The 13,484-nt window shown below is 43.5% G+C and overlaps 2 protein-coding genes across 2 annotated transcripts in view; both read left to right on the top strand.

The window, feature by feature from the left end:
- LOC138773987 (calpain-8-like) overlaps positions 1 to 13,484 on the top strand; it is a 613,980-nt gene that overhangs the window by 381,519 nt on the left and 218,977 nt on the right. The window lies entirely within an intron of this gene.
- The window catches only part of GALNT14 (polypeptide N-acetylgalactosaminyltransferase 14), a 337,247-nt gene that overhangs the window by 221,028 nt on the left and 102,735 nt on the right, over positions 1 to 13,484 (top strand). Inside the window, exon 3 of the mRNA XM_069955032.1 lies at positions 3,211 to 3,309. Within this exon, the coding sequence (XP_069811133.1) occupies positions 3,211 to 3,309 (99 nt within the window). The remainder of the gene's footprint in view (positions 1 to 3,210; positions 3,310 to 13,484) is intronic.

Here is a 13,484-nt window from a genome sequence, read left to right on the forward strand (position 1 = left end):
ATTATAAGTCAATGTCCTGAGACGCTTATCAGCGAGAAATCATCGTAAAGTGATCAGCGGGGAAGAGTGCCGTCCGGGAACTACGACTCCATCAGGAATGTGGTGGGTGTATATATATAAGAAGAGTAAGGATTAAAGGAGGAAAAATGGGGGTTATACTTCACAAACTACCTATATGTGGGGGTAACCATATCAAGGAATAACAGTATAAGGAATGTGTGTGGGGGAGGGGGGTGCTAAAACAATTAAGCTGCTGCAGAACCTCATAATATAAATCTCAGCTATTCTTACTTCTAATGGTAGCAGAAATGTCAGCTTATTATCCTGCACCCCGTGTCATTATGCTGTACCCCAAGTGTCATTATCCTGTACCCCAATTATCAGCATGTCATTATCCTGTACCCCAAGTGTCAGCATCCTGTACCCCAAGTGTCAGTGTGTCATTATCCTGTACCCCAAATGTCATTATCCTGTACCCCAATTATCAGCATGCCATTATCCTGTACCCCAAGTGTCAGCATCCTGTACCCCAAGTGTCAGTGTGTCATTATCCTGTACCCCAAATGTCATTATCCTACACCCCAATTGTCATTATCCTGTACCCCAAGTGTCATTATCCTGTACCCCAAGTGTAATTATCCTGTACCCCAAGTGTCATGATCCTGTACCTCAAGTGTCATTATCCTGTACCCCGTGTCAGCGTGTCATTACCCTAAATATCACTATTCTATACCCCAAGTTTTAGTGTGTCATTATCCTGTACCCCAAGTGTCATTATCCTGTACCCCAAGTTTCAGTGTGTCATTATCCTGTACCCCAAGTGTTATTATCCTGTACCCTACGTATCAGCATTTTATTATCCTGTACCCCAAGTTTAATTATCCTGTACCCTAAGTGTCAGTGTGTCATTATTCTTTTCCCCAAGTGTCATTATCCTGTACCCCAAGTGTCATTATCCTGTACCCCAAGTGTCATTATCCTGTACCCCAAGTTTAATTATCCTGTACCCTAAGTGTCAGTTTGTCATTATCCTGTACCCCAAGTGTCATTATCCTGTACCCCAAGTGTCATTATCCTGTACCCATATCCTATATCCTGTAAGGATTCTGGCACTGTTTGAGTCTATGTGTATAACACTGTGTAGACTATCACATATTAGGCACACTATGGCAGTGTCTGGCAGCACTGTATGTTGTGCACCATATACAGTGGGTAATATATGACACTTGGCCCCCCCTAAACATCTCCTGCTGGATAAGGGCCTTAGATTTCCCACTTCATACTGACATGTGCCTCTGTCTATCATGTAATAAATCTGCATACATGATTCCTTCATTATATCCCAGACACTGATGAGATTTCTCCAGACGCCGGTCTTAATGCCAATGACATTTACCGGTGGTTTTGCAGCATTTATTAAAGCGACGGTTCCCATAATTAATAAGCCGCTGTTTTTGAGAAGCGGCCAACGTTCTGAGCATAAAATGAGGACAGAATTTGGCTTTGTAAGAAAAGATTAATTTCGCTGCCGCATAAAACGTCTTTGATGTGAAGGGAGGAATTTTATGAGCTGAAACTACAAAGGTCTGAAAGAAAAAAACTTTGATGGTTTATACAAGAGATAGGATCATGAGCCGGGGACGACATCTACCCTGTGAATCTGGGGGAATTGTCTTACAACCGTTCACTTGTCATTAGGGGTTTTGCATTTCGCGTCTTTACATAAAAGCCTTGAGGGAGCAGTGTCTCGTATCACAGCTGGAGAAGAGGGCGCGAATACAGCTCCTCACCTGCCCGCCAGAGACAGACCACTATTCACTATGTCAGTCATTGGTACCATGTATACTACAAAAGGAATAACATATTTTACAAAATGTATGTTAATTGCTGATCCTGAGTTACACACTGTATTACACTCCAGAGCTGCACTCACTATTCTGCTGGTGGGGTCCCTGTGTACATACATACATTACTTATCCTGTACTGATCCTGAGTTACATCCTGTATTATACTCCAGAGCTGCACTCACTATTCTGCTAGTGGGGTCACTGTGTACATACATTACATTACTTATCCTGTACTGATCCTGAGTTACATCCTGTATTATACCCCAGAGCTGCACTCACTATTCTGCTAGTGGGGTCACTGTGTACATACATTACATTACTTATCCTGTACTGATCCTGAGTTACATCCTGTATTACACTCCAGAGCTGAACTCACTATTCTGCTGGTGCACATTTATCAATTGCATCTCTGGTGTATACCACGAAAAAGGCACACATTTTTGCAAAACCCACTCAGTTTGTGCGAAAATCTGAAAATTTTCCATGGCATAAGCAGACCCACATGCTGACACCCACACTGTGAGATAGAGTTCATAGGCTTTGCGCAACTTTGCTCTATCTAGATCAGTTTCTAGCTCTTTGGCTTTAGTGGATACTGTCCTGCTCTGTTACGTCTCCTTGTCCTCGGCGTGGGTTGAGGTTGTCTCTGGCTTGTCCTCTTCTAAAAGGGGTTTAACAGTGCATAGTGCTGTGTAGCGTTACTTGTAGGAAAGTTGTTATCAGTGTACTGTCTTGCGTCCTTCCCATGCGGGTATCTGGCTTGTGTCCTTCCTCCACAATGTCCACACGAAAAAGACCTTGCTCCTCCTCCACTCATGTGACCCACTTCCTCCCAACATGTAAGGTGCGCTGTGAGTGGGTAAAGAGTGCAACAGAAGAAGAAAGGAGGCAAATGATAGGAAGAACTAGACACCTACTGGTCTACAGGATCAGGTGACAAATAGAAAACAATAACCCTCCTTCATCCTTCAGCTGTGCGGCTTTCAAATACATATAAATAATACAGTGACATCTAGTGGCAAACTTTAGTACTACTTTCATCACCACAATAGTACAATAAGTACAGACTTTTGTGAGGGGTGTATGTATGCGTAACACCCGTGGTAGGACACCACAAGTGCAACTCTGGGGTATAATGCAAGATGTAACGCAGGATTAGTACAGGATAAGTAATGTAATGTATGTACACAGTGACTTAACTTTTTATATAAACTATAAAATATTGGGTATGTGCTAAAAGGAATTGATGTGAAGCAATGCTTCTGAGTGTTGGATAAATGGAGCTGCCACTAGTCGTGAATGTAGATTTTTTTTTCTTCTATTTTGATGGATCTACTTATTTGGTAATTGCTCTGTTTTTCAGATGTACCGAGCTGCACTACCCATCAAACCTTCCACCTACGAGTATCATTATTACCTTTCACAACGAGGCTCGATCCACACTCCTGAGAACGATTAGGAGGTAAGATAAATCCTGTGACAGGAATGTGTCGCTCGTTCACACATGGCGGTACACGCTGTAAATTCCCATCACATTGTTTCTCAGCAAAGTGACATCGCAGGTTATCATCTGAAATGCCACTAATTAAAACACGCACCGCAACAGCCAAAAAGCTGCACCGAGATGACAGTCGGGTTGAAGGTTGTGGGGATTCATGAAAGGAGTCGCTGACATTTCCTATTGAGCTGTCTCATTTCATATGAAGGAATTTTTCAACAATTAGCCAAAGATGAGAACAAAAATCAATATAAATAGAAACGTCTCCAGAGATAAATACCAGGCGCTCAGAATCTCCAAGAAGTAAACAAGATTTGAGTTTTAATGGAGGATTTACTCTTCTTATTCAAAATGTAGGATTGTATTATTTTTCTTATTATCTTTCTTGAAATAAGACATTTGACTTTCAAATTGTGCAGTGAGCAGAATTAAACTGCAGGGTTCATGTTAAAGCCATCCCGGACGATCCCCCAAAGAAGCTGAAAACCAATAGTAGATATCTCTTTTACATTAGTATGCAACGCTTTCTGTCTTCTGTCCTGATCTAAATGTTATTAGAGACAGATTTCTCCTAACAACAGGCAGTAGAGAGCAAATTGCAGGCTATTGAGATGCCAGGACTTAGGGTACTATTACACCAACAGATCTGACGAAAGATTATCTGCCAAAGATTTGAAGCCAAACCCAGGAACAAACAATAAACAGAGAACAGGTCATAAAGGAAAGACTGGATTTCTCCTCTTTTCAAATCCACTCCTGGGTTTGGCTTCAAATCTTTGGCAGATAATCTTTCGTCAGATCTGTTGGTGTAATAGTACCCTTAGGGTAGGTTCACACACAACAGATCCGCAGCAGATTTCACAATGTGAATTTGAAGTGAAATCTGCTGCTGATCTTTAATAGAGATGAGGGAATCGGGTTCGGGTTCGAGTCCATCCGAACCCGAACATTCGGCATTTGATTAGCGGGAGCTGCTCAAGTTGGATAAAGCTCTAAAGTTGTCTGGAAAACATGGATACAGCCAATGACTATATCCATGTTTTCCACATAGCCTTAGGGCTTTATCCAACTTCAGCAGCCACCGCTAATCAAATGCCGAAAGTTCGGGTTCGGATGGACTCGAGCATGCTCCAGGTTCGCTCATCTCTAATCCTTAACTGTCTTTTTCAATGGGAATCCTTACCTGCATCAGGATTGTCATCCTGCTGCGAGTATGTAAAAGCTAGCCCCCTTAACCCCCTGCGGCCCGGTACATACATTACTGGGTCCGGGATCTGGGTTGCTTCGGGGTTCCCAGTGCTCAGCCAAATCAGTGGGCTGCTGCGGGGCAATGCACTGATTGGCTGAGTGCCAGAATCAGATGTTAGGAATCAGATTAGCTATTAGGGTATGTTCACACTTAGTAAATCAGGCAGAATTCCGCAGCGGAACCTTCCACCTGTCTCAGTGTGCCATAGCCTGTGTATGGGAGAGCGCGCGCTCCTCCTCTGCTGCCGCTTTCCGCTCAAAGAAATGACGTCACTCTTTCAAGCGGAGAGTGGCGACAGCGGAGGAGCGCGCACTCTCCCATATACTGTACAAGCTATGGCACACTCAGACAGATGGGATTCCGCAGCAGGATCCCGCCTGGTTTACTCAGTGTGAATGTGAACTTATTTGAAACAGTGATCATGTATTGTGTCAGTGCAGCAGAGCTGGATTTTGTAATTTCACTAAAAGCATCATGATATGAATGATTTATCTATGGTTTCTAGTGGAACTGGCTATCATCTTTATATACCTGTGTACCACATTGCAATAATATCTATGTACAGTGGGAAAAATAAATATTTGATACACTGCCGATTTTTCTGAAGTTTTCCTACCTACAAAGAATGAAGAGATGTGTAATTTTTAACATAGGTACACTTATACAGTGATAGACAGAATCTTTTAAAATATTCCAGAAAATGACATTGTGTGCTTTTAAATAATAATTTTACATTTTATAGCATAAAATAAGGATTTGTTACAATAGAAAAATAGAACTAAATATTTGGTGCAGAAACCTTTGTTTGCAATTACAGAGGTCGGACGTTTCTTGTAGTTCTTGACCAGGTTTGAAGACACTGCAGCAGGGATTGTGTCCCACTACTCCATACTGATCTTCTCCAGATCTTTCTGGTTTGCCACTGGGGATCATTGAGTTTCGGCTCCCTCCAAAGATTTTCTATTTTGTTCAGGCCAGGACCTTGAAATGCTTCATAGAGAGCTACAGCTTAGTGTAGTGTAGTGCCCCACAAACAGTAATTCCCCTAGAAGTGCCTCAGTAACAGTATTTCCCCCAGTAGTGCCCCACAAACAGTTACTCCCCCAGAAGTGGCCCACAAACAGTAATTCCCCCAGTAGTGCCCCACAAACAGTTACTCTCCCAGTAGTGCCCCACCAACAGTAATTCCCCCAGTAGTGCCCCACAAGCAGTTATTATCCCAGTAGTGCCCCACAAGCAGTTATTCTCCCAGTAGTGCCCCACAAACAGTAGTTCCCCTAGAAGTGCCCCACAAACAATATTTCCCCCAGTAGTGCCCCATAAACAGTAATTCCCTTTAGAAGTGCCCCACAAACAGTATTTCCTCCAGTAGTGCCCCACAAACAGTAATTCCCCCAGAAGTGCCCCAGTAGCAGTAATTCCCCCAGTGGTGCCCCACAAACAGTTACTCCCCCAGTAGTGCCCAACAAACAGTTATTCTCCTAGTAGTGCCCTACAAACAGTAGTTCTCCCAGAAGTGCCCCACAAACAGTTACTCCCCCAGTAGTGCCCCACAAACAGTAATTCCCCCAGTAGTGCCCAACAAACAGTAATTCCCCCAGTAGTGCCCCACAGTTACTCTCTAAGTAGTGCCCCACCAACAGTAATTCTCCCAGTAGTGCCCCACAAACAGTTACTCTCCCAGTAGTGCCCCACAAACAGTTACTCTCCCAGTAGCACCTCACCAACAGTTACTCTCCCAGTAGCACCTCACCAACAGTAATTCCCCCAGTAGTGCCCCACAAACAGTTATTCTCCCAGTAGTTCCCCACAAACAGTTACTCTCCCAGTAGTGCCCCACAAACTGTAATTCCCTCAGAAGTGCCCCACAAACAGTAACTCTCCCAGTGGTACCCCACCAACAGTAATGCCCCCAGTAGTGCCCCACAAACAGTTACTCTCCCAGTAGTGCCCCACAAACAGTTACTCTCCCAGTAGTGCCCCACAAACAGTTACTCTCCCAGTAGTGCCCCACAAACAATAATTCCCCCAGTAGTGCCCCACAAACAGTTACTCTCCCAGTGGTACCCCACCAACAGTAATGCCCCCAGTAGTGCCCCACCAACAGTAATGCCCCCAGTAGTACCCCACCAACAGTAATGCCCCCAGTAGTGCCCCACAAACAGTTACTCTCCCAGTAGTGCCCCATAAAAAGTTATTCCCCCAGTAGTGCCCCACAAAGTTACTCTCCCAGTGGTACCCCACCAACAGTAATGTCCCCAGTAGTGCCCCACCAACAGTAATGCCCACAGTAGTGCCCCACCAACAGTAATGCCCCCAGTAGTGCCCCACAAACAGTTACTCTCCCAGTAGTGCCCCACAAACAGTAATTCCCCCAGTAGTGCCCCACAAACAGTTACTCTCCCAGTAGTGCCCCACAAACAGTAATTCCCCCAGTAGTGCCCCACAAACAGTTACTCTCCCAGTGGTACCCCACCAACAGTAATGCCCCTAGTAGTGCCCCACCAACAGTAATGCCCCCAGTAGTGCCCCACAAACAGTTACTCTCCCAGTAGTGTCCCACAAGCAGTATTTCCCCCAGTGGTGCCCAACAAACAGTTACTCCCCCAGTAGTGCCAAATAGTTTCACAATCACCTGCACAAGTAATCCCCAACAAACGCCCTAAGAAACCAACCCGCCACCCCCTCCAGTTGTGAGACAGAGCTAGACACCTGCTTTTCCTGTCTCTCATGCTCTGTGGCTCCCCCATCTGCTGGACACGTGTAATGATGTCACCATGCTTCACCAATGGTGCACCTCACAGTTTGAAGATCTGACTGAGGCCTCAGGTATTATAATAAGATGATTCAGGTCACTGGACTGAAGACGGACGGGGAGGAGGGCGACCAGCAATAAGATCAGGGGTGACAATGGTTGGCGTTCTAAATATTTTTGAGAAGCTTGAAAACCTAAATAGTAGATTAGGCCTCACACCAAGGTCACCCATGGGGGTTAGTTGTAATGATCTTATTAGTATCCTATATGTAACCAGATGTGGTTTATTGCCAATAACAGAAACAAATATGTTGAAAAAACTCTTTTCCTGAGTGTAACAACCAGACAGATTGTGGCACCACCGGGTAGGATGTCAGCAGACAAGTCCTGTAGTGCTCCGGCTCTTTTCTTTCCCTGTACAGACAGATGTGATGGAGTCTCTTGTCTTGGATCTCAGCAGGCCCGGCCCGGCAGGAGTTGCACGCGTACACATTGCGCTTTTAGTCGTCCAGCTGCTGATATTGTAACCTTACACATATACTAGAGACACTTCCCATCTATTATTGAGGATAAGATTGTCAGATTATTTGTGAGATTTACAGCGCTCAATTAAGCTTTTATTTAACTTTGTCACTTTGGTCAGTAAATGTCCAGTCCGGCATCCTTGTAATATTTGCTATTTTACCTATTTTCACTTACAGTAACCTTTTAGTTGATATTCACTCTACACATTACAGGGAGAGATAACGTCTTCTCACCTGGAAATAGTCGGCAAGCTTCTGTGGACAGATCCTGAATACTTTGATTAGTACAATGAGTGCACAGGGGTGTTCTACAGTCACTAGTAATAACCTTTTCCTTTTAACCCTTTAAGACTGCAGCTGTTGTGGGCCTTGAGGACACAGAAACTCCCCACACATCATTGACCCTTGGCCCCCATGATTATCTCCCTGGTTATACTTCATTGACCATTTTTTTGACCACTACATATAGGGACTCCGCACAAGACTGGCCACTCGGGAGATGTTCTGACCACAGCATCTATACATCACTATCCATCCCTGGTCACAGTCGCACAGATCCTTAAACTTGACTGTTTTTCTGGCTTCTACATCAACTTAAAGACCTGACCAGTCACTTATACATCCTATATCCCCCCCAACAGATGCCATTGTCACCAGATCATCCATATTATCTCTTCACCCGTCAGTGGTATTAATGTTATGGCCGATCCGTGTGTAGATTTTACCACTAAATAACACCTCTTATAATACATTTCCCGCACGGCGCTTTCTATTCTCGGAATTCACATCAGTTCTGTGATTAAGTGAAGGTTGAAATCAAATTAGGGTTAAAGGAAAAAGTAATTCACTTCTTATGGATGACTGAACTATGATTAGATTTCACTTAACAGTCATATATTATTTTTCTAAGCTGCGTACATTTTCTATTATAAAAATGCAGATTTCAGAAAAAAGAACTTTACCAGGGATTTTTTTTTTGTTCTTTTTTGTGCATTCATTTATTGCACTATGGAGGACAGTCACACCCAATATTATCAATGTGTGATTGGTAGATCATATGGCCAGGATAACAAAAAAATTGGGATTTCCTACCCACAAGTAGCATACACAAACCTCCTGGGTGACCCAGTTTCAGCAACCCCATTTTAGCTATTCTAGGCCACCATACTCTAGAAAACACAAACAACCTACCTCTCCCAGGTATTTCCTTCCATATGATAATTCCCCTTTGTTCTCAAACAAGACCTCTTTCTCTCCCAACACCTTTCTCTCACCATCGGCCATATTTGCCCACCCCTTGCCTGCAGACTATTTTCCCATACTACACTAATGCCCACTTCATACCTTAATGCCAAAAAAAAATTCCCCACAACTGCTTAGTTGTGGTCACATGTAGCCCCAGTAGATAGTAAGGAGTCGCGTCAGCAGGGTCACCATTATCGGCTTCCTGTTGAGTGCCCGCTCCTGTACAAATCTGAATCTAATTCATTATCCGAGTAATTCCTCCTGTTTGCTCATCTCTAGTAATAAGTACACAGTAAGGATTATGAGGAAAAGGCCGAAAGCACGTGTATTATAGCTCCGTAAAACCACTGAACTGCATGGGGCATCCATTGGGATGTAGCTGTGAGGGTGCAGAAGTCGGAGGTGCACCTGGGTCCTGGTTCCTTTGCAAAAAGAGAGGATATCAGTAATATAAATAGTATTGGGGCACCGGATCTACTTTTTTGTCACCTCTATGGGATTTTATTATACTCCCATATGACACCCATAGAAAATGAACAGAAGAAGACATGTTGTAGTTTCACAATCTCCTTCCCGCCTGTAGAGAAGAATAATTCTGAAATCTGATATTACACATAGCACTGCATTGGGGCACAGCTATTCCTTGCTGCTTTGTAGTATGGAAGCAAAGAGAAGCCCATATGCCACCATACTGCCTTCTTTCCTCAGGTGTAGTGGTTGGAGTACATGTGGGCAAGAACCACCCAGTATTGTGTTCCATTGACTGATGGTTTCGAGTGTTGGCTCTGGGAGGGCTTGCTACATTTGAAGCCTTCGGTCTTGATGCTGAACTGTAATATTTTACAGCACTTTTCATTTGCGGCTCCCTATAACCGGTGTCCTTGAGCAGTGATTTTCTGCCGGTCTTTATGCACAGTTTGGGCTGTAACTCTTCCGTCCGCGCAGATCGCTGTCAGCCAGTAATGACTCTTCCTCTCTTGCCCTTGAGAAGGTGCATTTTCCTCGGCTTTAATAACATTATTTGTATAGTTTTATGTTTTTTTTCCCCGTTTTACTGGCTGCAGTTTCATGAAGATTTTACTATTGTGCAATTTCTATTATTTCTAGATGGCGGCTGCCCACTGACATTTAATCAGTGGATATAAACTACCCCTTATTTCTATCACCAGACCTTGGTTTCTGTCTCATATTTCGATTGATAATATTATTTTGGAGAATATTACAACTTATAAACATTTCCTACATGTTTGCTCTTTTGTACTTTCTGTATGCAAGATCTTAACTAAATGACCTCATTACTAGACCCCATCTATTAGCACGATGGATCCAATTTAGCCTTCAAGACTGCAGTTATTTGCTATGGCATAGATTTCACTAGGAGATGATAATGTTCTGCATATAGACCCATGTGTAACTAATACATTTTAAAGGTTTTTTTTTCCATAATTCAAGTGGGGGTCCCAGTATATCATAATCCTTTACCAGTATAACGTAATCCATTAAAAGTATACCGTGATCCGTTAGAAGAACAGGATTTAGATGTGTAGGCATCCTCGTCTGCAAGAGCCATTGATCGTAATATAGGCCATATAATGGCTTACCAGTACTATTTTATGGCATGGACTTCAGCCCTTTTATGAATCCGGGATGTGTAAAACGGTCCATCCAAATGAATGGGTACTATACCGTCAAAAATTACAGATCCATAATTGCAGACAGTATAATACTGATGTGTAAAGGGGCCTTACGTTACTTACAGAAGTGACAGCTCCAGGTTATTGTTCAGTTTACAAGAAAAGTCCAACTGTATGGCATAGGTTTCTTGGGTGTATAAAAGCCAATGTTCTGCTCAGGAATTACTCTACATAAATAGACCCAGACAGGAACAACACCTCCCTCCTTCCCTGACTTGAGGAGCTGTACAACCCAGTCATGTGACCAAGGGACCTTCAATTTATAGGTTTCAGGCAAACAAAATAGTTCTTTCTTAGAATCTACCAGAAGAGCTTTGACATATGACCATGGTGGTCTGTGTTCCATGTATTACCCTGCATTGTGTCTGCGTGTCACCATATAGGCAGTCATGGTTCCACCCTACAGCCTCCTATACACAGATCTGCCATCTACAATGTGGCCTCATGTCTCGTGTCTTGAGTGAGTAAACGCCCTTTAAGTTTGTTTTACTCACTTTTACTTTGCAAACTTATGATGTATAAATCAAGTACATTGGCGCAGAGGACGTTACGTGATGCATTCTGGAAGGAATACAATGGAACAATTAATATTCACAAATCCCTGATGAAGAGGAGAGATGGGAGATACATATTTATCAGCAACAAGTAAATTAACTTCTCACTGCTGAAGACGGGAGCGGTCCTAATATTGTCTCACTATTGTCTCATCAAGGAAATTGTAATTCTCCGATTGATATTGTTATTAACACGGAACATTAGCATAAGCAGCATCTGCTCCACATGTGACTCTGACGGTATTTTATACCCGTAAATCACTCGGAAAATATGTGGGAGGACAAATTACCCGTCTCAATTTGGATTACAATATGTGCCGCTGCATAAACTTATCTTATGCTTTTCTCCAAATTGTCAGTTTATATTTCCATTTATCTGACAGCTTTTCTGATAACAGAGAGAACAAATAATTAACCATTGCATTATTCCCTGCTGAAGACAAACAAGGAGGAACGCGGCCAAACATTAACTACCAACAAATCACTCAAAGTTTTATTATTATAGTAAAGGCTACAGCTCTGCATCCCTAATACACAGCACTAAATCCTCTGCATTAAGATCAATGCTTCCTCCAATGCACCCTATGGACTTGTGTCTCCCTGTCCCAAGCCCTTCTGTACCATGATATCAGGAATAAAGACTACTACTTTATAAGATTGGTGAGTGCCACTGGTTCTTTATTTTTCAATGGCTTGTGCCTTATATAATTACTATAATACTGCTCCTATATACAAGAATATAACTACTATAATATGCACAAGCCAAAAAGACAGAAATGGCTGCACATCGCACTCATGGCTGACACGAAAGCTTATTCAGCTACATTTAAAACCAACATCAGAAGTTAGTATATAATTTGGCCAAACCATATTGCCTCATGTACCACGTGCAGGTCTTCTGATACACATGAGTCCCTAACCAAAAAACATCACTGTGCCGGTCAGCGACCACAATCCCCGCAAAACGTGCGCAAGCAGAAGGGGGGCCACGGAATGGCCCTGCAACCCCATTGTCACAGGACCAGACCCTAAAGGGCCCCCCTGCACGTGCTACATGAGGCAATATGGTTTGGCCAATTTATATACTAACTTCTGATGTTGGTTTTAAATGTAGCTGAATAAACTTTCGTGTCGGCCATGGGTGCGATGTGCAGCCATTTCTGTCTTTTTGGCTTGTGCATATAACTACTATAATACTGCTCCTATATACAAGAATATAACTACTATAATACTGCTCCTATATATAAGAATATAACTACTATAATCGTTTCGTTGTCGTTTGGGGGCAGCCTTCCCCGCTGGTGGTGCTGGCCGGGTTTTGGTGGGGCTTTTTGGGTCTGGTCCTGTGACATTGGGGTTACAGGGCCATTCCATGGCCTCCCTTCCCTGCACGTGCACGCTTTGCGGGGTTGGCGGTCGCTGACCGACACGGTGTGGAGTTAGGGTAGGGACCCGTGTGGACCAGAGGACCTGCGCGGTGGTACACGGGGCAATATGGCTTGATCAATTCATATACAGACACTCTGGTGTTGATTTTTAATGTAGGCCTAGCGGCATTAGTATCAGCCATAGATGGGATGTGCAGCGGTTCCATTCTCTCCAGTTCGTGCATAACTACTATAATACTGCTCCTATATACAAGAATATAACTACTAAAATACTGCTCCTATATACAAGACTATAACTACTATAATACTGCACCTATGTACACTATAGTATACTATAAGGCCATGTTCACATGGCGTAGAACACCAGCCGTTCTTTGATCTGGACTGGTCACAGAACGACCGGTGTTACAGAAGATCATCCCGGCCGGTACTGCAGTACAGGCCGGATTATCTTCACTTCTGCTCACCCGTGTGGGCCCGCATCCGAATTCACACGTACGGCCAGAGCCACATGCTCCATTGTGTGAACTGACAGGTTCTCTGCGACTGCTATCCAGTGACATGTCAGTTTTTTGCATGGCCGTTAGCGATCCCAGCCGGAGTGTATACTGTGTGTATACACTCCAGCTGGGATTCCCTCTAGCTGCAGCACATCACGGCCGTGTTGCAAATCGGCAACAACGGCCTTGATTAATACTTAACTTACGTTGTGTGAACATGGCCTAATACT

The sequence above is a fragment of the Dendropsophus ebraccatus genome, chromosome 15 (genome assembly GCF_027789765.1).
Source record: "Dendropsophus ebraccatus isolate aDenEbr1 chromosome 15, aDenEbr1.pat, whole genome shotgun sequence".
Classification (NCBI taxonomy): Eukaryota; Metazoa; Chordata; class Amphibia; order Anura; family Hylidae; genus Dendropsophus; species Dendropsophus ebraccatus.